This window comes from Amblyraja radiata, chromosome 31 (assembly GCF_010909765.2).
Source record: "Amblyraja radiata isolate CabotCenter1 chromosome 31, sAmbRad1.1.pri, whole genome shotgun sequence".
Taxonomy (NCBI): Eukaryota; Metazoa; Chordata; class Chondrichthyes; order Rajiformes; family Rajidae; genus Amblyraja; species Amblyraja radiata.
In genome coordinates this window covers 20,225,925-20,250,671 of record NC_045986.1, presented here as the reverse complement: position 1 = coordinate 20,250,671, position 24,747 = coordinate 20,225,925, and the positions used below count along the sequence as shown (strand labels likewise).

At 44.4% G+C, this 24,747-nt stretch overlaps 2 protein-coding genes across 2 annotated transcripts; one reads left to right on the top strand and one right to left on the bottom strand.

Annotated features, from left to right (window-relative positions):
• Positions 1-1,057: 1,057 nt before the first annotated feature.
• Positions 1,058-12,188, bottom strand: fbxo44 (F-box protein 44). Its single transcript, XM_033048021.1, has 6 exons — positions 12,064-12,188; positions 9,383-9,696; positions 6,811-6,937; positions 6,049-6,144; positions 4,627-4,762; positions 1,058-3,694 (listed from the first exon to the last, which is right to left on the bottom strand). Exons 2-6 carry the CDS (start codon positions 9,639-9,641, stop codon positions 3,560-3,562), a joined length of 753 nt encoding a protein of 250 aa, XP_032903912.1. The 5' UTR covers positions 9,642-9,696; positions 12,064-12,188; the 3' UTR covers positions 1,058-3,559.
• A 3,760-nt stretch (positions 12,189-15,948) lies between these two features.
• On the top strand, positions 15,949-23,372 carry LOC116990298 (proproteinase E-like). Its single transcript, XM_033047805.1, is given in 7 exon segments — positions 15,949-15,988; positions 17,441-17,529; positions 19,485-19,582; positions 20,012-20,140; positions 20,860-20,996; positions 22,199-22,341; positions 23,166-23,372. Coding segments are annotated over 7 exon segments (843 nt in total).
• The last annotated feature ends 1,375 nt before the right edge of the window (positions 23,373-24,747 follow it).

Below are 24,747 nucleotides of genomic sequence, written 5' to 3'. Positions count from 1 at the left end.
TAACTGAATCTTGGTTAATGGAATTGAGAAATGTTTGGTAAATGTGGTACATTGAGCAGCAATGTGAGGCTATTCATTGGATAACCTTGTACAAGAGGGATCTTGGGGTTCGTATCCATAGCTCCACGAAAATGGCAACACATGTACATAGAGTGGTAAAGATGGTGTATGATATGCTTATCTTCATTGGTCGCGCGATTCAGTATAAGAGGAAGTCATTTTACATTTTGGCAAGGCCTTGTTTGGAGTATTGCGTGCAATTCTGGTAGCCCACGACCCTTGTGGAAGGATGTGGAGGCTTGCGAGAGGGTACAGAAAAGATTTACTTGAATGTATGTTAACCATGCTGGTTTAAATTGAAATGCTGGAGTAACAAAATGCTGGAGTAACAAGCTAAAAACAAATAGATTAGACCTGGGGATCTACCACTTAATTAGATTGAGGAGGACGTTCTCCTCTTGGAAGGCTGCTAAATGTTGGGATACATGCTGGGTGATACCTCCGCTCAATGCTGAGGGGACCATGCAGAGTAAGGGCACTTTTTACTTGTCTTGAAACTGAGGATTGGAAGTCATCATTCAAAGGAGACTGCAAGTCTAGCACACAGCAGGAGCTGGAAGTTACAATTCAGCTGAGAACCTCGGCCTTTCTCCCTTCGACCCAGAAGGTGAACTTCTAACCGGCTGTTTTGCAGAGACAGGTTTAACTGACTAACCTCAGGTTTGTCTTAACCATGGTAGGAGGACTAAAAAGGCAATGTGGTCACTCCATAATTGGGTGACCTGTCCGGTGTTGAGTTAGGTTTGTCTTCTGGCTGTGAAAGCATGCAAATGCACAAATTCCGTCACTGCCTAACTGCAATGAGTGCAATGTGTGCATCAAATTAACAATGTCTCTGGGAAGTTAATGGTGAATGTTTAAACAACGGCAGGAAGCGATTTAAAAAATATGTCGCATTCAGTTGATTGAAAAGGTTCTTCGAATTGGTTACAAACAAGACGTACAAATGGATGGCACATGTTCACCGTTTATCAAAGAACTTCTCCACTTAAACTGGTTGAGTTATTAAAGAGCAATTTATTGATGGAAGTGACTGCACAAGCAGCTTGCAGAATGGAGCAAAGACAGAGACTGATATGGATGGTCCCCATTTACAGTGGACTTGGAAGGAAAATGAACACAAATTTATTTTCTTCATTCAAACACACGAGGTAATTATTTTCAATATCACCAACAGCAATTTCTCCTTCAAAAATATGAAATTGTTTCAGTGGAAAAGCTATTAATGTTCATATTTAAAATGGCTTGTGGTAATTTTATGCTGTTCATATCATCCACATCGGAAACGTTTAGCCTTGTCCAGACAAACTTGAGCACCTGAACCTAGCCCACAAAACCATCCTGAATCTGATCTGCCTCTGGCCCACAGCATACGCCTTGGAAGGAGAATATATGAACTACCCAAATATGGGATAAATACAAAGTAATTAGGAGGACAGATAATGTTTCTTGTTTAATTTGAACAAATAAGGATGTTCTCTCGGTAAAGTAACGTTTGACATGTTAGTTCAGTTTAGTTTAGAGATACAGCATGGAATCAGGCCCTTCGGCCCACAGATTCAGCGCCAGCCAGTGATCCCTGCACATTAACACCACCCTACACACTAGGGACATTTTTTTACATTTACACCAAGCCAATTAACTTACAAACCTGTTGTCTGATTCAAGCAAATATATACCTATCACAGCTAATAAGTACGGCTTGGATGGGCGCGTCCAATCAACCAAACACAAAGGAAGATATTATCTTGTTTGGATATTATCAGGGGTTATTTTATGGTGCTGACCTCTTCCTGACTCACACAAGTAAATCAAGCACACCTCATAAACACTCAGATGTCTCCATCACGTCTGCTATAGCATTGGAAGCAGATATGGTGAGATTCCTGTCAGCTGAAACTTTTGTCATTTTGTGCAATATCTGGTGTTTCATATTTTAGTTTCACCAACTAATTTGAGAGTTTACATACACACATAAATGAATTAATGCATCAAAACCAAAAAAAAGTATAGGCAGGAACTTAACAACCCCCCCGGGGTGGGAGATTGCAACCTTCACATGGTCCGCCCTGTTTCGACTAATGCAATCAACCCGACGTGCACAATCAAATAAGATCAAATAGAACAAGTTGTCCTACAACTTTAGGCTGTGCACGCTATACACAAGAAGAATATCTACCCCCAAAACAAAGTATGGCCATATAAATATGGTCACCAGGGGAACCGGATTCATGGAAAAATATATTTGAACAACCTTTACTTATTTTGGGATATCCGACCATGAAATTCACGTGCTGCATTTATTAAAATGGTATCATACACACAATGTGAAGAGTCTTACAGGTATCCCCATCATCTGCTTTAGTTAGAAGACTAATTGAACAAGCCAAACATTGTTTCCATTAAGTATTTTTCTCCAACCTATATTTACCAAAGGAATTAAAGAATAAAGTGAAAAGTGACAAATGTTGAGGTTATTCGGGATTTTGAGAAGCTTTGGTCAAGAACGGAACAATTCCACCCCACCTACGGTCTCCATTGTGTATTATTCTGTAGGAACTTCAAGTACTAGAACTTATTCAGCTAAATAGCTCATTCAGGCTATTTAGCCAAAACTGGTTCCCCGAGGAACCCATTCAGTCCACAAGCTGAAATCCAACTTTTATCCTTGTGTTGATTTCTCCAGTTTCCTCCATCTACGGATCAATTGTGTTTGTGTAAATGATAGAGGCAGGGAAAATAGAGCTAGATCACTGAAATTTCAGTTGTGCAACAACAATTAGTTTGATTCCATTGAGTACGTTAGAAGAATAGGGATTATCTCCTGAAAATATCCAAATATAACAAAATAGAGAATCATTAAAAATAAAGTTGAGAAATGGTTTTCTTCTTCAGCGAAGACTCTCTGTTACAGAGTGCCCCAACTATCATTAGCTGGGAGGAGGTCCCTGGGCCCTTGAGAGATTCCAATGGAAAATCCTCAATGCAATGCCATGGCCATCATGCATATCACCCTCAGGGCAGAACCCGCGTGAATGTTAGAGGAGCTCACTGAAAGAAATACTCAGAATGAAGTGCTCAGTAAACCATTTGCCGTTTGAAATGAAAGTGATCTGTTCCTATTAACAACTGACCTCCACCTTAGTTCTTATACAGGGAGTAAATAACCACATGAAAGCAATAATCACATAGAAAACAAATATCAAGAACCTTCAAGGTATTAATGCATTGACTATAGAAATGCAAATCAGCTTTTTAATAAAGTCAGAAAGTGCTGGAAACACTCAACACGCAAGGCCGCATCTGCGGAGAAAGGAAAACAGAATTAACATCTCAGGTCAGGGACCCTGCAAAAACTAGATCGCTTCCCAGATTCTGCTGACCTGCTGGATGTTGGGTGTTTTTAATTTTGATTTACAGCACGTGATATCTTTGCATTTTGTTAACTCGTTGCTGACGTATCTCTTCATGCCCGGCCATATCCTGCTGTCCCTACAGCTCACGGTTCGATGGTAACGCTGCTGTTGGTGACACGGATTCCATACCAGCCCGCCCAGAACTGTGTGTCTTTCCCCTCGTGTGAAAAGTGAACGTACCGAACACCGGGCCCATAGTCTTTGAAGACATGAACCATCTGAAAGAAAAGGTACCACTGTTAGTTATCGCATAGCACTCAAGAACACATTCTAAAATATATTCTGCATGATAGTGTTGTGGTGTGCATGTAACATATGGTTGTGTAAATGATAGATGGTGTGCATGTAAAAAGGTTACTCAAGCATGCAGAGTAAAGTGGGAAGAGGCACATTGCTAGTCTGGGCAGACTTAACAAAACCCGTCCAACTGCAGGACAACAATTCAATGATACTGTATTGTCATGTGTACCTAGATACAGTGAAATGCTTTGCTTTGCATACAACCTGGTAAAATTGTACAGCAGGCCTCACCTAGGCAGTGCACAAGTGAGGTTTACTGAACAGTCAAATCTACTGCCTGTCACCTCACGTGGCAGCAAGCCCACCATCCACTGCTGGAACCCCGTTCGATCTCGGCGCCCCCTCACCGGGTCCCTTTGTTCTCGGTGCCGTAGAGGGAATTACAACTATTCATGGGAGGAGGCATGTCAGACTCCCAATACTGCGAAATATGCTACTGGAAAACATCTGCAACGAGGAGGAAGAAGATTTGCTCAAATATCTTCTACAGTTGAATAGCTGGTTAAGGCCAGGTGTAGACTCCCAAACCAGAACAATTGTCACATCGGGGCGAGGAGGTGGGGGGGGGGGGGGGGGGGGGGGGGGGGGAAGGGCGGATGGAGAAAGAGATGGTGAAGAGCAAAGAAGGAGATGTGGAAACAGGCGCAAGGATACATGGAATGGGAAATGGAAAAAGAGGCAATGGAAGAGTTTTATCCCAGATAATAGTTTTGACACACCTCTGACACCAGCAGTAGGAAAGACATTTGCTCCAAACCTTGCTATTTGTTAGAGTAAGCATGCAGAGATGCACAAAACTTCTACATTCCTAGATTTAAAAATGGGTTAAAAAGCGAATTAAATGAGCTACCTCATTCCAGGTTGCATCACTCCACTGGGGGATTGTAATCTTGTCAGACTCGTAGCTCTGGAGAGGGACCTTCTTTTCAGAAAGCAGATTCACATGTAACTTGTAAGTGCAGCCACAGTCCCTCCTCGCTGCATACCTGCCACGGGCACACAGAAAGGTACTTCAATAACATAGTGCAAGACAATGCATCAACAGTGTAAGCCACACACAGCCTTCTTCCGAACAATTCTCCAGGCTTACAAAGAATTTACATCACAGAAACAGACAAGTCTGTCCAATTGTCAAAACCTCGTTTCATTAAGCCCAGTGGCTCCTAACCTTATTGAACAAAAGCCCTGCTTATTTTAGATTAGAGATTCAGCGTGGATACAGGCCCTGCGACCCAGCAAAGTCCCCACCGACCGCACATTAACACTACCCTACACACACTACCCTACACATTATCCTACAGGCATTAGGGCCAATTTTTACATTTTTAATATACCAAGCCAATTAACCTACAAACCTGGACGTCTTTGGAGCGTGGGAGGAACCCAAAGGTCTTGGAGAAAACCCACGCAGGTCACAAGTGAGAACGTAGAAATCCCTACAGACAGCACCCATAGTCAGGACCGAACCCGGGTGTAAGGCAGTAGCTCTACTGCTGCACCACCGTGCCGCACAACTTGTTCACATTCAGTAAAATACGCATCCGCTCCATAAATGCCTGATTAGTTACATGGACCTTGCGATTGTCCCAAAGACTTATTTTCAGCGTTTGACGTCATGGGTCCTGTACTCGCTGAAGTGCCACCTCCCAGATCTTACTTCTTCTTATGAATCTCCTAGCTAAACCACTTCAATAATTAAATAGGTCAGAAACCACTGCAATCTTTGGAGTCCTCCCACACTCACTGGGATCATTCAGCCTACTTTTGGAATCACTCATGTACTAAATCCTTCAGTTTCTTTGGAACATTGATAATTTTCCACTCCATTATCAAAGTTGTTACAGATTTTTGCATACAATTATTCTATTAACACAATTACTCCACTCAATTAATAATAATAATAATAATAAATTTTATTTAATGGGCGCCTTTCAGACATCTCAAGGACACCTTACATAGATTAAGCGGAATAAAAACATATAATCGGAATAAAATAAGTAATAAAGACATCACAGAGACACAAATTAAAAACAGAATTCAATCCAAAAACAGAAAATCAAAAACACAATGTGAAGAGAAAATTAAAAAAAAAAAATAAAATAAAAATTTATTATTAATTAATGTTCATATCCAAACTTTATCCATTCTACTCGATTTATAAATGAGGACAATGATTGTTTGCTAAAATTTAATGTCATTGGCCCGTCCCTATGCACTCCAGTTTCAAACTTCTAATCAATATTTCTGAATGGGAGGACCATTACTTACTTACCAGTCTCTCACTACAATTTTTGGTCGAATTTCATCAAGCAATTTTCTCCAACATCCATTTTCCATTAGATCAACGATCTGAGATTTCCGGCAGAGGCTACCAAAGAAAAACAAGAGCATAAAGAGACACCATTTAGTGTGTGGATTTTTATGGGACCATTCACAGCCCCAAGTCAGTCAATAGTGAATCCAGTCTACTTTGCCCAACATGTGGTAAGAATGTGGAACTTATTGCCACAGAGAGTGGTTGAGGCAAACTGCGAAGATAAATTGAAGGCAAGATTGGATATGTACATGAAGGAGAAGGAAAGAGATTTCAAGGGAAGTTTTTTTTCGAAGGTTATAGACTGTTTGGATGCGACTACTCTAGTTCATAGATTCAGCGCAGAATCGGCCCCTTCGGCCCAATAGGTCTGCGCCGACCAGCGATCCCCACACACACTATTGCTATCCTACACACACTGGGGACAATTTACAATTATAACAAGCCAATTAACCAAAAAAAACTTGTACATCTTTGGAGTGTTGGAGGAAACCGGAGCACTCAGAGAAATCTCACGCAGGTCACGGGGAGAACGTACAAACTCCGTACAGACAAGCACCGGTAGTCAGGATCGAACCCGGTTCTCTGGCGCTGTAAGGCAGCAACTCTACCGCTGCGCCACCATGTCACCTACTGAAGAGGCCTGACTGAAGTTGCAGGAATCACACTGACATTGACCATGATAACATCAGCAGCGAGGGAAGACACAGACGTTCTTACCTATAAGATGTCACAAAATATTGTTTTACATTTCTGTCAGGAAAGCTAGCTGACTGTTCCCCTGGCAAGTTTTCAATGTTCCAATGGTCCCCACCATTGTCATCAAGGGTCCAAAACTGAAATCGTTCTGTGTGAACAGAGAATGAAAATGGGCAATGAAAACAGGAACTTGAGGTTCATAATGCCTCATATTGAGTGTGTTGGCAACGTCACATCTTTGTTTGCACTTTAGTGGATGGTATGCAATCCTGAAATTCAGCGGTTTTATAAGTTCTACTTTCTGCTGCATTGCCAATTATTCATTCGTTCAACAACATCCAAACATATCCTCAGTGGACCCTCACACATGCAAAGTCTTCTTCTTCTTGCGTATGGCATGCACAGCCTAAAGTTATAGGACAACTTGTTCTATTTGATCTTATTTGATTGTGCACACCAGGTTGATTGCATTTGTCGAAACAGGGCGGACCACGTGAAGGTTGCAATCTCCCACTCCGACATGCAAAGTGATAAATGATCTTCTGAATCAGTGCTCAAAGTTGCCCCTAACATACGTGAGCAGCGTAGATAAAGAATGGGTGAGTGGGGGGAAGAACGTGGAGCAATTGATGATCATGTGGGACAAAATGGAGTCAGAGTCGGAGTCACACAGCATGGCAACAGGCCCTTTGGCCCAACTAAGATGTCCCATCTACGCTACTCCCACCTGCCCATGTTTGGCCCGTATCCCACTAAATCCTTTCTATCCTTGTACCTGTCCAAATGTCTTTTAAATGTTATTATAGAACTGCCTCAACTACCCTGAAGAAGGTCTGAAGATGGGTCTCTCCAGAGATGCTGCCTGTTCCACCAAGTTACACCAGCATTTTTTGTCTGCCTCAACTACCTCCTCCTTGCAGCTCGTACACCCATCACAATTTGTGAAAAAGCTGCCCCTCGGATTCGTATTAAATCTTTCCCCTCTGATCTTAAACCTATGTTGTCGGCTTCTTGATTCCTTTACTCTGGGTAGAAGACTCTGTGCATGTTCCCTATCGATTCCCCTCATGATTTTATATATCTCTAAAAGATCACTCCTCAGCGGCCTGTGCTTCAAGGAATAAAGTCCTAACCTGCCCACCTCCTCTTAAGTTCTGGCAGCACCCTCGTAAATCTTCCCTGCGCTCTTTCCAGCTTTACTTCCCATAGCATCGCAAATGTTCTACTACGTAGCTGGGGAAGGAGGTGCACTTCTAAAATCAGGTCTTGTAAACAGTGGCGGACTGGGTCTAAAAATATTGGTTGCCAGGAGACAAAGGGGGCCCACTTCATCAGGGGCCCACTTGCCATCGGGCAAGCTGACACCTGGCCAGTCCGCTCCTGCTTGTAAACCCATAGCACAGTGTCAGTAACAAGTTATGGCAAAACTAAAGGAAATAGCTCAGTGGGATCTTGCATTTACATAGCGCCTTCCACCATTTTAACCCATTGTATTTTGAAGTGTAGCTACTATTGTAATCCAGAAAACCCAGGAGCCATGAGTGCATAGCAAGATCCCAGAAGCAGCAACGGGTGAGTTACCATATCATTTGATTTTTAGTTTTGGGTAGATATGGGCTAGGCCATTATCCATTTTTCTGCATGTTCTGCTTTTGCGTCGAGATGAAAGGCCATTCAGAGCTCAGATGTATCGCCGTATTCATGGGACGATATCTCTGACAGTGTAACACTGTGTCTGCAGGAAAACATTAGCCTTGCAAACTAGAGGGAACTATAATGGGCTGAATCAACTAGTCCATAATATCCTCAGGAAGTGAAAGCAGCAAGTTTCCGTAGAAACCTCCTGCTAAATATCAACCAAAAAAAAAATTGTTTTCTTAAAAAGTCCCCTTCTTTTTAGACTTTAAAACGTTAGACCAGTGGTCACTACTATCCTACATAAGAGGGACAAATTACAGAAGCCAATTAACCTACAAGCCTGCACGTCTTTGGAGTGTGGGAAGAAACACATGCAATCACAGGGAGAACGTACAAACTCCATCCAGACAACACCGTAGTCAGGATCAAACCCTGGGTCTCTGGCGCAGTAAGGCAGCAACTCTACCGCTGCGCCCCACCGTACACAGTGGAAAGTGTACATTTTCGTCCTTAGTAAGTTAACTGTTGATCTCAGGCAAATCCACTCATTGAAACTGGATAGCAAATAAATACAGAGCATTTATGATGGGCAAACCATAATTGCTCCTGTGACGAGATTGTTACCAGAGCCTGAATATTATTATACTGAGGACTAATTATTATGGGTTTAAATAAATCTTGTTAGATTACAAGGGGTGTCCGGACTAGTGTAGTTGGGACATGTTGGTCAGTGTGGGCAAGTTGGGCCGAAGGGCCTGCTTCCATGCTATATGACTTGGTGACACTAGGGCAGCGATGGTCAATATATATTTTTTAAAGGAATCGATTCCAAACATACCGTTCATCCTGCATTTGTCGGATCTGAGATTACCTCTGGACTCTCTAAAACCCATGACTCCATCCAACTCACTCAACCAATTCCATACATCAGAGACCCAGTGAAAAATAAACTCACCTTCTGCACAGGGATTTTTAAGCAGATTTCTCATTAAAGGGTGGAAGAAATAATATTTCATCCAGTTCTCTGGGAATGTATCCCAGCCCCTTCTGAAATATCCTTCATGAAGGCACTTCCTTTTCCAGATGTGTATTTTATCCACCAGGACCTTCCACGCTCGGCAAACCAGGCGGCACGTCAGGACTAATTCTCTCGCAGGGACATGGAACAGGAGCACCATCAGGACATCCTCGTTTAAGTCTTCAATAGTGGGCATGCTTGCAGAGGATGCTTTCCACCCACACCGAGTCCAGGGTCAAACGTCTTTCCAGCTGTAACCCAAATAGTATAAAAGATAAGATTTATATACAAATATTGTGGACTCCACCTTTCCTTATCGTTGATTTTTGCTTATCATTTGTATTATTTATCGTCTATATCTCTCGTTTCCCTTTCCCCTGACTCAGTCTGAAGAAGGGTCTCAACCTAAAACGTCACCTATTCCTTTCCTCCAGAGAAGCTGCCTGACTCGCTGAGTTACTCCAGTTTTTGTGTCTCTTTGGTTTAAACCAGCATCTTACGCATCTCCTTACACATACAATTGTTTTGTGGTTTTTTCCCCACCGCCAACTATCACTGCTTAAAGCCAGCAGGCTTCAAAGCCGTGAACTAATTCACACAAGCTTACTCTTCTTCTTTATCAGCCCTTTGCTCCTCCAGGGAGCATAGGTCATTGACAAATGTCCTCCACCTCACTCGGTTGTAGGCAGTGCTTTCGAGATCTCCCCAGTGAGCCCACTCTCAGACATTTCTGTCTGGACACCTCTTCCCCAGCTGTTCCTGTGGCGACCTCGTTTCCTTTTTCCTTCGGGGTTACATTTCAGGGCTTGCCTAGTGATGTTTGTGGCAGGTTTCCTGAGGCTTAAGGGCCTGTCCCACTTGGCTGTCATTTACGGGACAGGCTGGTAGCGACAGTCGCACGTATCATCATGCGTGATGTCATTTGAATACCCAATTTATGATATTTACCCAGTTTATGATATTTATGGTGATTATGGTTAATGTTCCAGTTTCTTGAGTGGTGCTAGCAATTGGAAAAACTGCAGATGTAATGCCCCTATTCAAAAAAAGAGGTGAATGAAAAGTAGCAAGCTGCAGGCCAAATTCATCTGTGGGAAGGAACTGCAGATGCTGGTTTAAATTGACGATAGGCACAAAATGCAGGAGTAACTCAGCGGGACTGGCAGCATCTCTGGAGAGAAGGAATGGATGATGTTTCAGTCTGAAAAAAGGGTCTCGACCCAAAACGTCACCCGTTCGACCCGAAACGTCACCCTGTCCCACTTGGCCATCATTTACGCGACAGGCCGGTGGCGCGCGAAGATTTCGTGCAGAACAAAATCCTGGCACATTGCGCGATACCGCGCGCAACTCCACACTCCTCCACGCCACTCCATGCGCCCGTCCGGCGCTACCCACACGTTATCAGGTCGCGTAAAAATGGCGCGCAAATGACGGCCAAGCGGGACAGGCCCTTAACTCTACTGAACTCCAATGCTCAGCTCACCTTGGCCTATGCGATTTCCCGGTTGCAAAACATTTTAACTCACCTTTCCATCCCCGTACTAACCTTTCTGGCCTGGGCCTCTTCCACTGTCAGAATGAGGTCACACGCAAATTGGAGGATACACCCCAGTGGTATGAATATACCAAAGGACAGACAACCTTGAAATAATCACACTGATAATTGAAGGAGCTTGTTGAATGCAAATTGGTTGTATTGTTTGCACATCAGATAATGACCTGTGAAAGTATACAATCGGTTCCAAACTGCACTGGCTTTGAGGCTGTGAAGAAGGCTACACACATGGAATAACAACTAGCATTGAAATATAGCTTTTCATACCCCGAGGCATGTCACATGAGCAGTAAACAACACGGAGATATTGGACACAAAGTCCTGGATAACTCAGTGGGTTATGCAACATCAAAGAGATGGGTGACGCTTTGGGTTCAGACCCTTCGTCAGCCTGAATGCCACCTGATCATGTTCTCCACAGATGCTGCGTTACTCCTCTTCAGACTCCTGGGGCCTGTGTTTAAATTGCCACGGCATACAATGCAATGGATCAAGTGCTGGTAAATTGGATTAGAATTGATGGACACTCAATGGCCTGAGCTAGACCAGGGGCCTGCTACAATGTGATTTGGTCGTGACTGTCTCCCTCTTACATGGGGTGGGGTGGAGTCTTTGCAACACCCCCCACACTACGTGACCCTGGCTCTGGGACCTCACAGAGACCCGCCTCGGGCAGCGAGCAAGACCCTGGGACCCGGGGTCGAGGTCTGCACCGCTTGCGAGGGTCCCAGCCCGGGGTTTGCACCGGGTCCCAGCCCGGGAGAGAGTTAGATTTAGCTCTTAAGGCTAACGGAATCAAGGGATATGGGGAGAAAGCAGGAACGGGGTACTGATTTTTGGATGACCAGCCATGCTCATATTGAATGGCAGTGCTGGCTCGAAGGGCCGAATGGCCGACTCCCTTCCTGTACCCATGTTTCTATGCATGCACCGCTTGCACCAGGTCCAGGCCCGGTGTCTGCACCGCCTCCCAATGCTGGGTCAGTGCCGCTTGCACCAGGTCCCAGTCTGGCTGGGTCTGTCTGCACCAGCTCCCTGCCCTGTCCGGCCCGTTCCTTACCCCGTCGCCGGCTTTACTCCTCCTCTCCTCTCCCTTCCGCGTTCCCAGGGCGGCTGTCACTGTCAGTTTCCCCCTGGCCGTCTCTGCTCGGCCGCCAGCCCGCAGCCACCACCGCTCTCCGATTCGCTGTGTAAAATAAAACCCAACCCCTATCCGGAACCCAGCCATTGCAGAAAGGGGAAATACAATCACGATGGAACCGCTTTGAAAACCCAGTGCAAGCAGTTGCATGGATTAATTTCAAAATGCATAAAAAACACAGCAACTTGGAATAAAACTCTGGCAATTTAACCCAGTCTGTTCGTGAAGGGAATTTTTTTTAATTTGCACGAATATGAAGAACATCTTGTCGGGGGAGGGGGGCTGTTTTAATTTGTCATCTACTTTTATTTGTAGCGTGAAACATGAATCATTGTGGGATTGGACCTGTAGCTGGACTTAAAGACTGACTCATGATCGACTCAAAACGCTGTGCGGGCCAGGAAGCAACTGGAGAAAATGTGTCGGTGACGTTTCGGGTCGAGAGAGACCTTTCTTCAGAGGGAAACTAGAGGTATGAAAAGGTTTAGAATAGATCAGAGCCGATACAGATGATCAAAGTGCCCACAACGGTTACTCCAGCATTTTGTGCCTATCTTTAGCATATTCGCAGTTCCTTTTTATTTACATCACAGACTAGGTGGTTCTCACGAGTGTAGGATTCCCCTCACAGGGGATCTCCCAATAATGTATGAATTACAGGGAGATTCCAAACAAATTTATAACAATTTTTCCATCAGCATGTTGGACTTCTCTGCTCAGTGAGGAGTGTCAGAGCTTGAGTGGGTTCTGGGAATAAATTAATTAACTGCAAACATTTTCCTATCTACCCATACTTTCCCAAAACACAATAAATGTTGGAAAATTTTAAACCAGTGGATAGGCATATGGACTTGGAGGGATATTGATTATGTGCAGGAATATAAGAGTTGGTCTTGGCATCCTGTTTGGTACAGACATTGTGGGCTGAAGGGCCTGTTCCTGTGCTGTACTGTTCTATGGTCTATGTTCAAGTGTCTGCAGTCCTGTTGGCTTCTTCCTGTGCTCCACTGCCTACAGAGGAGCAGGCAACCTGGATCTGCGCTAATCTAAGTTAAGTCACTTCCAATGGCTTCCTTTTCTGCGGTCTCTGCTAACCTCAATGCCTTTTGAAAATATGTCAGATGTGCACAGGAATACCAAAACATAGAACGGATAGCTCTTACAATTTCACTGTACCTTAACTGGTGCATGTGACAATAAACGCCAACTTGAACTTGAATTTGACAATGTTCTTGGTTTATTATTGTCACGGGTACTGAGATACGGTGGGAAAATTTGGTTGGCCTGCCACCCAGGCAAATAATACCATGGATAAGAGATGGCAACAATCAGCCATCTCTATGACTTAGTGCTGCTTGACTCTATGGTTCTAAGTATCGAAAAAATGCCGCTCAATCAGATGATATGATTTTGTCACTGCCCACTAGCACTAAATGGGAACAACAAGGGTCTGAAGGGTCGCGACCCGAAATGTTGTCTGTCCATTACCCTCCGCAGATGCCGCCTGACCCCTGAGTTCCTCCAGCAGTATGTGTTTTATTGGTATTTATTCCATTCTGACCTGTAATTAGTAGCTGGAATCAGCATCCAGATGAAAGTGTTGCTGAGGTTTTTGGTAAGGTCGTGGCAAAAGTCCGAAGAAGGGTCTCGACCTGAAACGTCACCCATTCCTTCACTCCAGAGATGTTGCCTGTCATGCTGAGTGTCTCCAGCATTTTGTGTCTATCTTCGGTGTAAACCAACATCTGCAGTTCCTTCCTACACAAGGGTGTTGCAAGTTTGGGACCGATGTTTCAGGGGACACATGGTTGGTGGAATGTGTGATGTACCTGTTGGACGGAGGTTGATTTTCAATCACGTCAACTTCAATTGTCTTCAATGGAAGATCGACAAAGAGAGATGCTGATTCACAATAACATCATGGGAGAAATAGATCGGGTACACGCACAGAATCTCTTGCCCAGAGTAGGTGAATCAAGGACCAGAGTACATAGGTTTAAGGTGAAGGGAAAAAGATTTAATAGGAATCTGAGGGGTAACATTTTCACACAAAGGGTGGTGGGTGTATAAAACAAGATGCCAGAGGAGGTAGTTGAGGCTGGGACTATCCCAACATTTAAGAAACTGTTAGACTGGTACGTGGATAGGACAGGTTTGGAGGGATATGGACCAAATGCAGGCACTAGTGTAGCTGGGACATGTTGGCCGGTGTGGGCAAGTTGGGCTGAAGGGCCTGTTTCCACAATGTGTCACTATGACTATGACACTCATTTCACACCATCGTTCAAAGTTAACATCAAATTCCACTATGCCTTGTCATACATCATCCTCAGCATCCCCTTGATTATGTTCATAAATCATAGAAGCAAAATTAGGCCATTCGGCCCATCAAGTCTACTCCGTTGTTCAATCATGGCTGATCTATCCCTCTCAGCCCCATTCTCCTGCCTTCTCCCAGTAACCCCTCTCATCCGTACTAATGAAGAAATTGTCAAACTCCACCTTAAAAATACCCAATGACTTGGCCTCTACAACCGTCTGTGGCAATTAATTTTACAGATTCACCACTCTGTCTCAAGAAATCCCTCCTCATCTCTCTTCTAAAGGTGCGTCTTTTTCTTTTGAGGCTTTGCCCTCTGGTCCTAGACTTTCTCACTAGTGGAAACATCCCCTCCGCATCCACTCTATCCAGGCCTTTCACTTTTCGGTAAATTTCAATGCGGTGCCCACTCATCCTTCTCTCCAGCGAGTACAGATCCAGTGCCATCAAACGATCATCACGCATTAACCCAATCATCCCCGGGCTCATTCTTGTAAACCTCCTCTGGACCCTCTCCAACACCAGCACATCCTTCCTCAGAAGGTACACAAAAATGCTGGAGAAACTCAGCGGGTGCAGTAGCATCTATGGAGCGAAGGAAATAGGCAACGTTTCGGCCCGAAACGTTGCCTATTTCCTTCGCTCCATAGATGCTGCTGCACCCGCTGAGTTTCTCCAGCATTTTTGTGTACCTTTGATTTTCCAGCATCTGCAGTTCCTTCTTAAACATCCCTCCTCAGATATAGAAACATAGAAAATAGGTGCAGGAGTAGGCCATTCGGCCCTTCGAGCCTGCACCGCCATTCAATATGATCATGGCTGATCATCCAACTCAGTATCCTGTACCTGCTTTCTCTCCATACCCCCTGATCCCTTTAGCCACAAGGGCCACATCTAACTCCCTCTTAAATATAGCCAATGAACTGGTCTCAACTACATTCTGAGGCAGTGAATTCCAGAGATTCACCACTCTTTGTGTAAAAAATGTTTTTCTCATCTCAGTCCTAAAAGATTTCCCCTTTATCCTTAAACTGTGACCCCTTGTTTTGGACTTCCCCAACATCGGGAACAATCTTCCTGCATCTAGCCTGTCCAACCCCTTAAGAATTTTGTACGTTTCTATAAGATCCCCCCTCAATCTTCTAAATTCTAGCGAGTACAAGCCGCGTTTATCCAGTCTTTCTTCATATGAAAGTCCCGACATATGGGGCACAAAGATGAGATCAACAAATTTGCTGAATTTAGATCGATCCTCTAACCGGTGATGGGGAAGGTGACCCTGTATAAGAAAACAGTCCTGTGGCAGGTGGTGGACTGTATAAACAGCGCAACCTTGACACTGAAATCTCAAACTGTTTACCTTTCCATTTTGTGTGGGAAGTGAACAGCCATCAACGTTACTAAAATGCCTGAAGCATCCAAAAGATAGTTGCCTGCAGAGTATATAAAGTGACCAACTCCTGCACTGGCAACACAGCAGAAAAATGTACCAGCTGCTGCTCATTGTACTGCTTGCAGCGCGCGGTAAGTCTTCAGTTGTGTACACAAGGAACCGCAGATGCTGGTTAATACACTAAAGGACACAAGTGCTGGAGTAACTCAGCAGGTCAGGCATCATCTCTGGAGAACATGGACCATGTTCAGTTTCGGTCATCCTGCCATGGAAAAGATGTTGTTAAACTTGAAAGGGTGGAAGGAAGAATTACGAGGATGTTAACAGGCCTTGGGAGCCTAAGCTCCTGGGAGAGATTGGGCAGGCTAGGACTTTATTGAAGCGCAAGAGGTTGAGGGGTGGCATTATAGAGTTGTGTAAGATCACGAGGGGAATAGATAGGGTGAATGCAGAGTCTTTTACCCAGAGAAGGGTAATCAAAAACCAGAGAACATGGGTTTTCAAGGTGAGAGGGAAAAGATCTAATAGGAGTCTGAGGGGCAACATTTTCTGGTGGTGGATGTATGGAACGAGTTGGCAGAGGAGGTAGTAGAGGCAGGTACAATAAAAACATTTAAAAGACTTTTGGACAGATGGAACTGAAAGGATTAGAGGGATATGGGCCAAATGCAGGGAGGTGTGACTGGTGCAGGTGGGCATCTTGGTTGGCATGGGCAAGTTGGATCGAAGGGCCTATCTCTGTGCTGCATGGTTCTATAACTAAGTCTCCAGATGATGCCATCCAATCAGTTAACACAGTATGATTTTGTCACTGCACACTAGCACTAAATGGGAACAACAATGTCCTAGAAATGCTCTTCTTCCTTTCGTTAATGGCATTGTAACAACATTGTGGGTCATTGCAAATGTGCTTTGATAAATACCACTATTTTGCTTTAAGATTTCCCTTACAGTGCAATTGAGTTTTCCATTTAATGTCCACAAGAACCGATACTGTCTACTTCAGTTCATCCATGTGTTGCAAGTTCCAATAAGTGCTGAACATTGTCCTAATAAATTAAATTTACACAGCTGACCTTTATGTCTAATATTGATCTGAAAAAAAAAATGAAGAAGGGTCTCGACCTGATTTGTCACCCATTCCTTCTCTCCAGAGATGCTGCCTGTCCAGCTGAGTTACTGCAGCTTTTTGTGTCTTTGTCCTGTTGATCTAACCACCCTGCTTTGTGGAATTATGGATGGTTTTGTTTTTTGGCCCATATCTGCTGTTGTCGAGGAGTTTTCTGGCACATCGTGCTGCCCATTCGAAGATGACAAGGATTTGTACTTCACTTTAGTGCTATATTGGAATAACTAATTGAATTCTGCAATTGACTATCATGATGCAATGTTCTTATTCTAGCGTATGGCGTGCACAGCCTAAAGTTGTAGGACAACTTGTTCTATTTGATCTTATTTTATTATGCATGCCAGGTTGATTGCATTCGTTGAAGCAGGGCGGACCACGTGAAGGTTGCAATCTCCCACCCCTTGTGATGAGTTGCTTCGAATTAACTGTTAAAGTTTGATTCCTGTAATTCCAGCTTCGGCCTGCGGGCAGAGCAGTTACCCTCCTTATTTCTCCAAGGTGGTCAATGGAATTGATGCAAGGCCATACAGCTGGCCTTGGCAGGTGAGAATGTACTGACCCTTAAGCACAAAGCGCACAAGCACCTTATATATTGGAATTCAGAGTAGGAACAATCGGGCACCAAATGCTGGAGTAACTCAGCGGGACAGGCAGCATCTCTGGAGAGAGGAACGGGTGGCGTTTTGGATTGAGCGCCTGGGGAGAGGGAGGCATGGAGATATGAAAGGGTAAGATGTGAAAACACACATCAAAGGAAACGGTGATCAAGGAAATGTAGAATGGTACAGTGTTTAGTTTAGAGATACAGTGTGGAAACAGGCCCTTCGGCCCACCGAGTCAGCGATCCCCGCATATTAACACTATCCTACGCACACTTGGGACAATTTTTACATTTAACCAAGGCAAGTTACCTACAAACTTGTACGTCTTTGGAGCGTGAGAGGAAACCGAAGATCTCGGAGAAAACCCACGTGGTCACGGGGAGAATGTACAAACTCTATACAGACGGCAAACGCAGTCAGGATCGAACCCAGGTCTCCAGCGCTGCAAGAGCTGTAATGCAGCCATTCTACCGCTGTGCCACTGTGCTGTGCCGTTAGCTGAGGGGAAGGTGACAACGAGGCATACAATCAGTAATATTTAATCAGGAGGATATTGGAACTAGTCGGTGAACTGGGATGGAGGAGGGACGGAGAGAGAGGTAAAGCAAGAGTTACATGAAGTTAGAGAAATCAATGTTCATACCGCTGGGTTGTAAGCTGCCCAAGCGAAATATGAGGTGTTCCTCCAATCTGCGTTGGGCCTCACTCTGACAGTGGAGAAACAAATGGGAAGTTTCTGATGGATCATGACTCGAACGTTGTCTGTCCATTTCTCTCCACAGATGCTGCCTGACCCGCTGAGTTTATCCAGCAGTTTGCATTTTATTGGGAAATGCAAAACATCAGTCAGTATCTGTGGAATGAACAGGGTTGACCTGTGGAAGCTGAGAGGCCTCCGAGCATTTCCAGCTTCCTCTGCTACAGACTCACAAATGTCTTTCAAAGACAGGGCACAGCCAAAGGCTGATCAGGAAATGGGAGGCGGGCGGTGGGCGGCGCGACTCACGTCGCAGCGGCCTCTGCAGTCCGTCTGTCTTTTTATTATTTTTTGTCTTGTTTCAATGTAGTTTTTATTTTTTTTTGACGGGGTATGTGTGTGTGTGTGTGTGGGGGGGGGGAAACTTTTAAAATCTTTCCCCTGCACGGAGAACCCGACCTTTTCCTTGTCGGGTCTCCGTTATCGTTGGGGCTGAGCAACGTGGAGCGGCCTCCAGCAGGAACGACCTAGGGCTCCAGTCACGGAACTGCGGACTTTACTCACCATCGTAGAGCTGGCTGAGTTCGGAGCGGGTGGAGCTGTGGTGGCGCGCTGCTACGACCTGACCCCGGAGATTCGGAGGCTCCAACCGCAGGTCTGGTAGACAGTAATACCGGGAGCCCGCGGGTCCCTGGTGGGAGACCGCTTTTCGGGGCTTCCGCAACGGCGACTTCTCCCGCCCGAGTTGCGGGGTTGAAGAGTACCTGGAGCGGGGCCTTACATCACCGCCCCGCGCGGCTTGGAATGGCTGCGGGACTTTGCTAGCGCCCACCGGGGGCTCCAACACCAAGACCCGGAGTGCGGCCTTGCATCGCCCGGCGCGGCGTAAATGGCCGCGGGACAATTACCATCGCCCGCCGGGGGCTTTGACTCTGACATCGGGAGGAGAATGGGGAGTGCAGGGGAGGGATAAGTTTTTGCCTTCCGTCACAGCGAGGAGGAGATGCGCTGTGATGGATGTTTGTGTAAATTGTGTTGTGTCTTGGGTCTTTTTCTTGTGTGTATGACTGCAGAAACAACATTTCATTTGAACCTCAATGAGGTTCAAATTACAAATAAAATTGTATTGTATTGTATTGAGAAGATGCCAGGTGCCCAAGTAGAAGAAAAGATTAACGTATGCTTTTGTTCACTATTAGATTTCTTTAGAAGTTGGATATGGCAATTAATTTTCTCACACTTGTGGTGGAACGCTGATTTCTTCAAATTGGGTTATGACAGCAGGACACTGCATCTCGTGAGTATGGCGGCAACATCGATATATTTCTTTCCTTTCTTCCCCAAGACCTGATTATAGGGGCCGCTGCTTCACGTCACCAGAGACCTGGGTTGGGTCATGACATTGGGAACTGTCTGTGTGGAGTTTGTACGCTCTCACTGTGTGACTGCGTGCGTTTCCCCCGGGTGCTCTGGTTTCCTCCTACATCCCAAAGATGTACACGTCTGTAGGGTTAATTGCCCTCTTTTTGAGTAAAATTACCCATAGTTTGTAAGGAGTGGATGAAAAAGTGGGACTGGGAAGAACAGGTGCAAATGGGTGACTGATGGTCAGCATGGTCTTGATGGGCTGAAGGGCCTGTTTCCATGCTGTATCTTAAAACTTAACTACATTAAACATCCCAGGGGCAAATGTGGTTTATATTTGTTGCAACTTTTCTGTTGGCAGCCTTGGATGGACCTACCGTGTGGTACTGGGAGAATACGAACGGCATGTGTATGAGGGTGGAGAGCAGATCATAAATCCCAGTGGCATCTTTGTTCATCCAGAATGGAATGAAAACTGTGTTTCCTGCGGGTAAGTCATGGCACCGTTTGAATCTTATTACTGAATCATTTCATTGTCTTCATGCTTGTTGTAATGAAGCATGCAAAAATACAGTCAAGGGTTAATTATACACAAAATGCTGGAGTAACTCAGTGGCTACATACACTTCTCAGATACATCCCATACAGGCCTGAAACAGGTAGAAGTGTGGAAATTGAGTGTAATGTTAGCTTATCTGAGTTTGGTAGATGCATAGAACATAGAACAGTACAGAGACACAAAATGCAGGAGTAACTCAGCGGGACAGGCAGCATCTCTGGGGAGAAGGAATGGGTGACGTTTTGGGTCGACACACTTCTTCAGACTGAACTTCAGACTGAAGGGTCTCGACCCGAAACGAGATCCTTCTCTCCAGAGATGCTGCCTGTTTCGCTGAGTTACTCCAGCATTTTGTGTCTATCTTCGATTTAAACCAGCATCTGCAGTTCTTTCCTACTTAGAACAGTAAAGGGCCTGTCCCACTTGAGCGTCATTTGCGCGTCATTTACGCGATATCGTTTACGCGTCACGGCGCCCATGGATTCTATGGGCTGAAGGGCCCATTTCACTACTAAAGACTATAAATTGAACTCAGCGGATAGATGTGTGGTGGAATCTGGGGTAGATGATTGGAATGTGGGGAGAATAAGATGAGGTTAGCATACCTGTGTGTTTGTTTGCTGCAAGCAGGAATTTCCATTCTTTTTCAGGAACGACATCGCTCTAATCAAGCTCTCAAAGCATGCCATCTTGAATGACCATGTCCAGCTTGCTTGTATTCCACCTTACGGCACTGTTCTTCTCAATTACGCTTATTGCTACATCACTGGATGGGGTCGACTTTCCAGTAAGTCAGCACAAACTGTTCAAGTCCTGTTTTCAGGTGAAAGGTTAGCAATGTCAAACATGAACATTCTTCTCCCCCCATGGATGCTGCTTGACCTACTAAATATTTCCAGCCATTTCTTTTCTTTTTTCCCCCTGGTCTTCCAGCAAACCTAAATGATTGTAAGTTGAAGGGAGGGAGCTTTATGCAGGTGGACAGAGAAGGGTGAATGGAGACTTTGAGGAGCATGTAGTAGGATGGTAGAGAGGCTATTACACATGGAGGGAATTTCTAACTAAAACGCAGATATTTTACACTAAAACTAGTGTAATTTGGGAAGCACAGTGCTAATAGATGAGCTGACTGTGGCAAGCAGCAAAAATGTGAATGTTAGACAGGTACATGGATAGGACAAGTTTGGAGGGATATGGATCAAACACAGGCAGGTGGGACTACTGTAGCTGAGACATGTTGGCCGGTGTGGGCAAGTTGGGCCGAAGGGCCCGTTTCCATAATGTATCATTCCATCACTCTATGAGTTGAAGTATAGAGAGTAGATAGAAGCTGAACGAGCCCCTAAAATTGTTGGATCAGGTACTGAGGTTGGTATGAACAGGTATTAAAAAAAAAACACTTTTGTGTTCAGCTGCCTCTGAAGTTAAATATGATTCAGCTGGACTAATAATGTCAGTTAAATGATTAAGGTCCTGTCATATGTGAGGGTGCGATGAGGAACTTTGCTCTTTACACAGAGTGCATAGAAATAGAACAGCACGCCACAGGAACGGGCCCTTCAGCCCACAATGTCTGTGCCGAACATGATGTCAAGACCAACTCTTATCTGCCCGCACATAATCCATATCCCTCCATTTTCTAAATATCCACATACGTATCCAAAATAATAAATGCCACGATTGTATCTGGCTTTATTTTTTACTTTGTTAGTCGGGAATTCTCGTAGATGTTCGTTGATTGTCAAGCACACTGTTTCCGTACGGAGAACTTCCAATGGCGTGGTGGGAATTCCCACCTTTTCCCTCTAGGCATGGTGGGAATCAACCCTTTGCCAAAGGGAGGAATGGAGGTATCTGGGCTGTTTAGTGAAACTCCATACTACTGATGCAACTTACTTAGGCGAACTTACATGGTTGCTTTTTTGATACAGGTATATCTGACAATTCACCTTCAGGACTGAATTTTTTTGGTTGTCTCGGTCATTATAGCGAATGGACTACTCCCAGCTAAGCTGCAGCAAGCCTATGTACCTGTCATTGAATATGCCCACTGCAGCAACAGAGATTGGTGGGGGAGCATTGTGAAAAAGACCATGGTTTGTGCCGGAGGTGGTGAAAAGTCTGGATGCAATGTACGTAATAATTCAAGAGCTTTATTTGTGCTTACTGAAGCTGGAGATAAGACATGGCCTTCCACAGAGTTAACTGTAGCACCCAGACTCCATCCAGAAGCTTGTACACCGAGAAGATTCGGAGTCCGCTGCCGGCGTGCCGGTCCACATAATGCTGCAAAATTAAAATGTTATCGTTAAATAGACAATAGGTGCAGGAGTAGGCCATTCGGTTCTTCGAACTAGCACCGCCATTCAATGTGATCATGGCAGATCATCCCCAATCAGTACCCCGTTCCTGCCTTCTCCCTCTGACTCCTCTATCTTTAAAATCTTGGACAAGAATGCTTTTTTGTAATAATCATATATTAAATAATAGCATGCTAACATTTATTTAATCTTTGTGTACACTTTGTTAAGTGTAGTTTAGAGATACAGTGTGGAAACAAGCCCTTCGGCCCACCGAGTCTGAGCAAACCCCGTACACAAGGACTATCCTGTACAGTAGGGACAATTTACAAATATTTACCAAAGCCAATTAACCTATAAACCTGTACGTCTTTGGAGTGTGGGAGGAAACCGGAGCAACTGGGGAAAACCCACGCAGTCATGGGGAGAATGTATAAACTCCGTAGAGACAGCACCCATAATCAGGATCAAACCCGGGTCTCTGGCAATGTAAGGCAGCAACTCTACCGCTGCACCACTACGATGTGAAGTGGGTCATTTTGACAATGTATCTTGGAGAACATCCAACTCATGCAGAGTTGTACTAGAGTGTGAGTTGACAACTACCATAGTGAAAGGAATTAAAACATTGAAACGTTTGATCTTGTTTTATTCAGGGAGACACGGGTGGACCTTTGAACTGTAAAGGTTCTGATGACCTTTGGTACGTTCATGGAGTGGCCAGTTTTGTGTCGTCCTCCGGATGTAACACCATAAGGAAGCCTACGGTCTTCACCCGGGTTTCTGCCTTCAATAACTGGATTAATCAGGTACATACCGTTTACAGGTTGAATGTTAATACTTCTCTCTTGTTACACAACTAAAAGTCAGAGAAGAACCATCTATTGTACCCATGTCAAAGATAGAAACAAAAAGCTGGAGTAACTCAGTGGGACAGGCAGCATCCCTGGAGCGAAGGAATGGGTGGCGTTTCGGGTCGAGACCTTTGTCAGTGTATTCTTTCTCCTGTCCCGTATCTTCACATCTCATTTCCTTTACTCTTGAATACTCTCGAGGCAGGAGGATGAGGTTCACATAGATAAGCCACGATTAGATTTGATGGGGTGAATGGCATAATTCTACTCCTATCACTTATCAACTTATGAATCAATTTTTTTTCTTCAATACCCAATTTTTGTTTATTTACCAAATGCTTAATAGTCTTGAGTTCTAGGAGAATATTTAATAGTCTTGAGTTCTAGGTGAGACAGGTATAAGAAAGCTATTGATTTCCCCCCAGAAAAATTGGTATTGTGAACTTTGGTAACAATATTTGGAAAAGTAACAGAGGTTAGGTACATCATACACGATAGACCAAGTGTGCAGCAGGATGTTGAGATATTTTGTCATTTTAGTGGAAAGTAGTGTAATTAATCTTTATTTCCCTTCTTTCAGGTCATGAACTTCAACTAATGGAAGAAGAGAACGATCTTCATCAATTTGTTGGTAGACAAAAATGCTGGAGAAACTCAGCGGATGAGGCAGCATCTATGGAGCGAAGGGAATAGGCAACGTTTCGGGCCGAAACCCTTCTTTATCAATTTGTTGTTCAATTAGCAATAAACAAAATCTTGAAGTTAAATTTGCTGTTTGCGATTTTTTGTTAAGTCATTCTGTAAATGCTGGCAGATTTTTATTCGACTAGAGTGGAAATGTTTCTTTGAAATGTTGTAATTCCTGAACAATAACATTATTGACATTGAAGCAAACTGTCTCAAATGTTATCAAGATTGAAAGAGAAGAGGTGCATGGAACAGTGAAGCATAGGAACAAACCTTTTGTGCCAAACCTGATGTTAAACTAATCTCCTCTGCCTGTTCGAGATCCATATCCCTCCAAACCCTCATTATCCACGTGTCTATCTGAAAGCCTCTGAAATACCTCTCCTATCTGCTCCCACCATCACCCCAGCCAGTGCATTGCAGGCACCCACCACTATCTGTGTAAAAAAAGTTACACCACTCATCTTTAAACCGTAATGCTGTATCTCCCAGTCTTTGATCTTTTCCCCAGACTGTCTACCCTATCTATGCCTCTCATAATTTTGATAAACTTCATTCAGGTCTGTCTCCCCTCCAGAGAGAAGTATCCAGGTTTGTCCAACCTCTCGTTATAGCTAATAGCCTCTCATTTCGGTAAACTTCTTGGCATTGCCTGCATGGATTTTGATATAGTCCCTCATGGTAGAAGAAAGGAGTA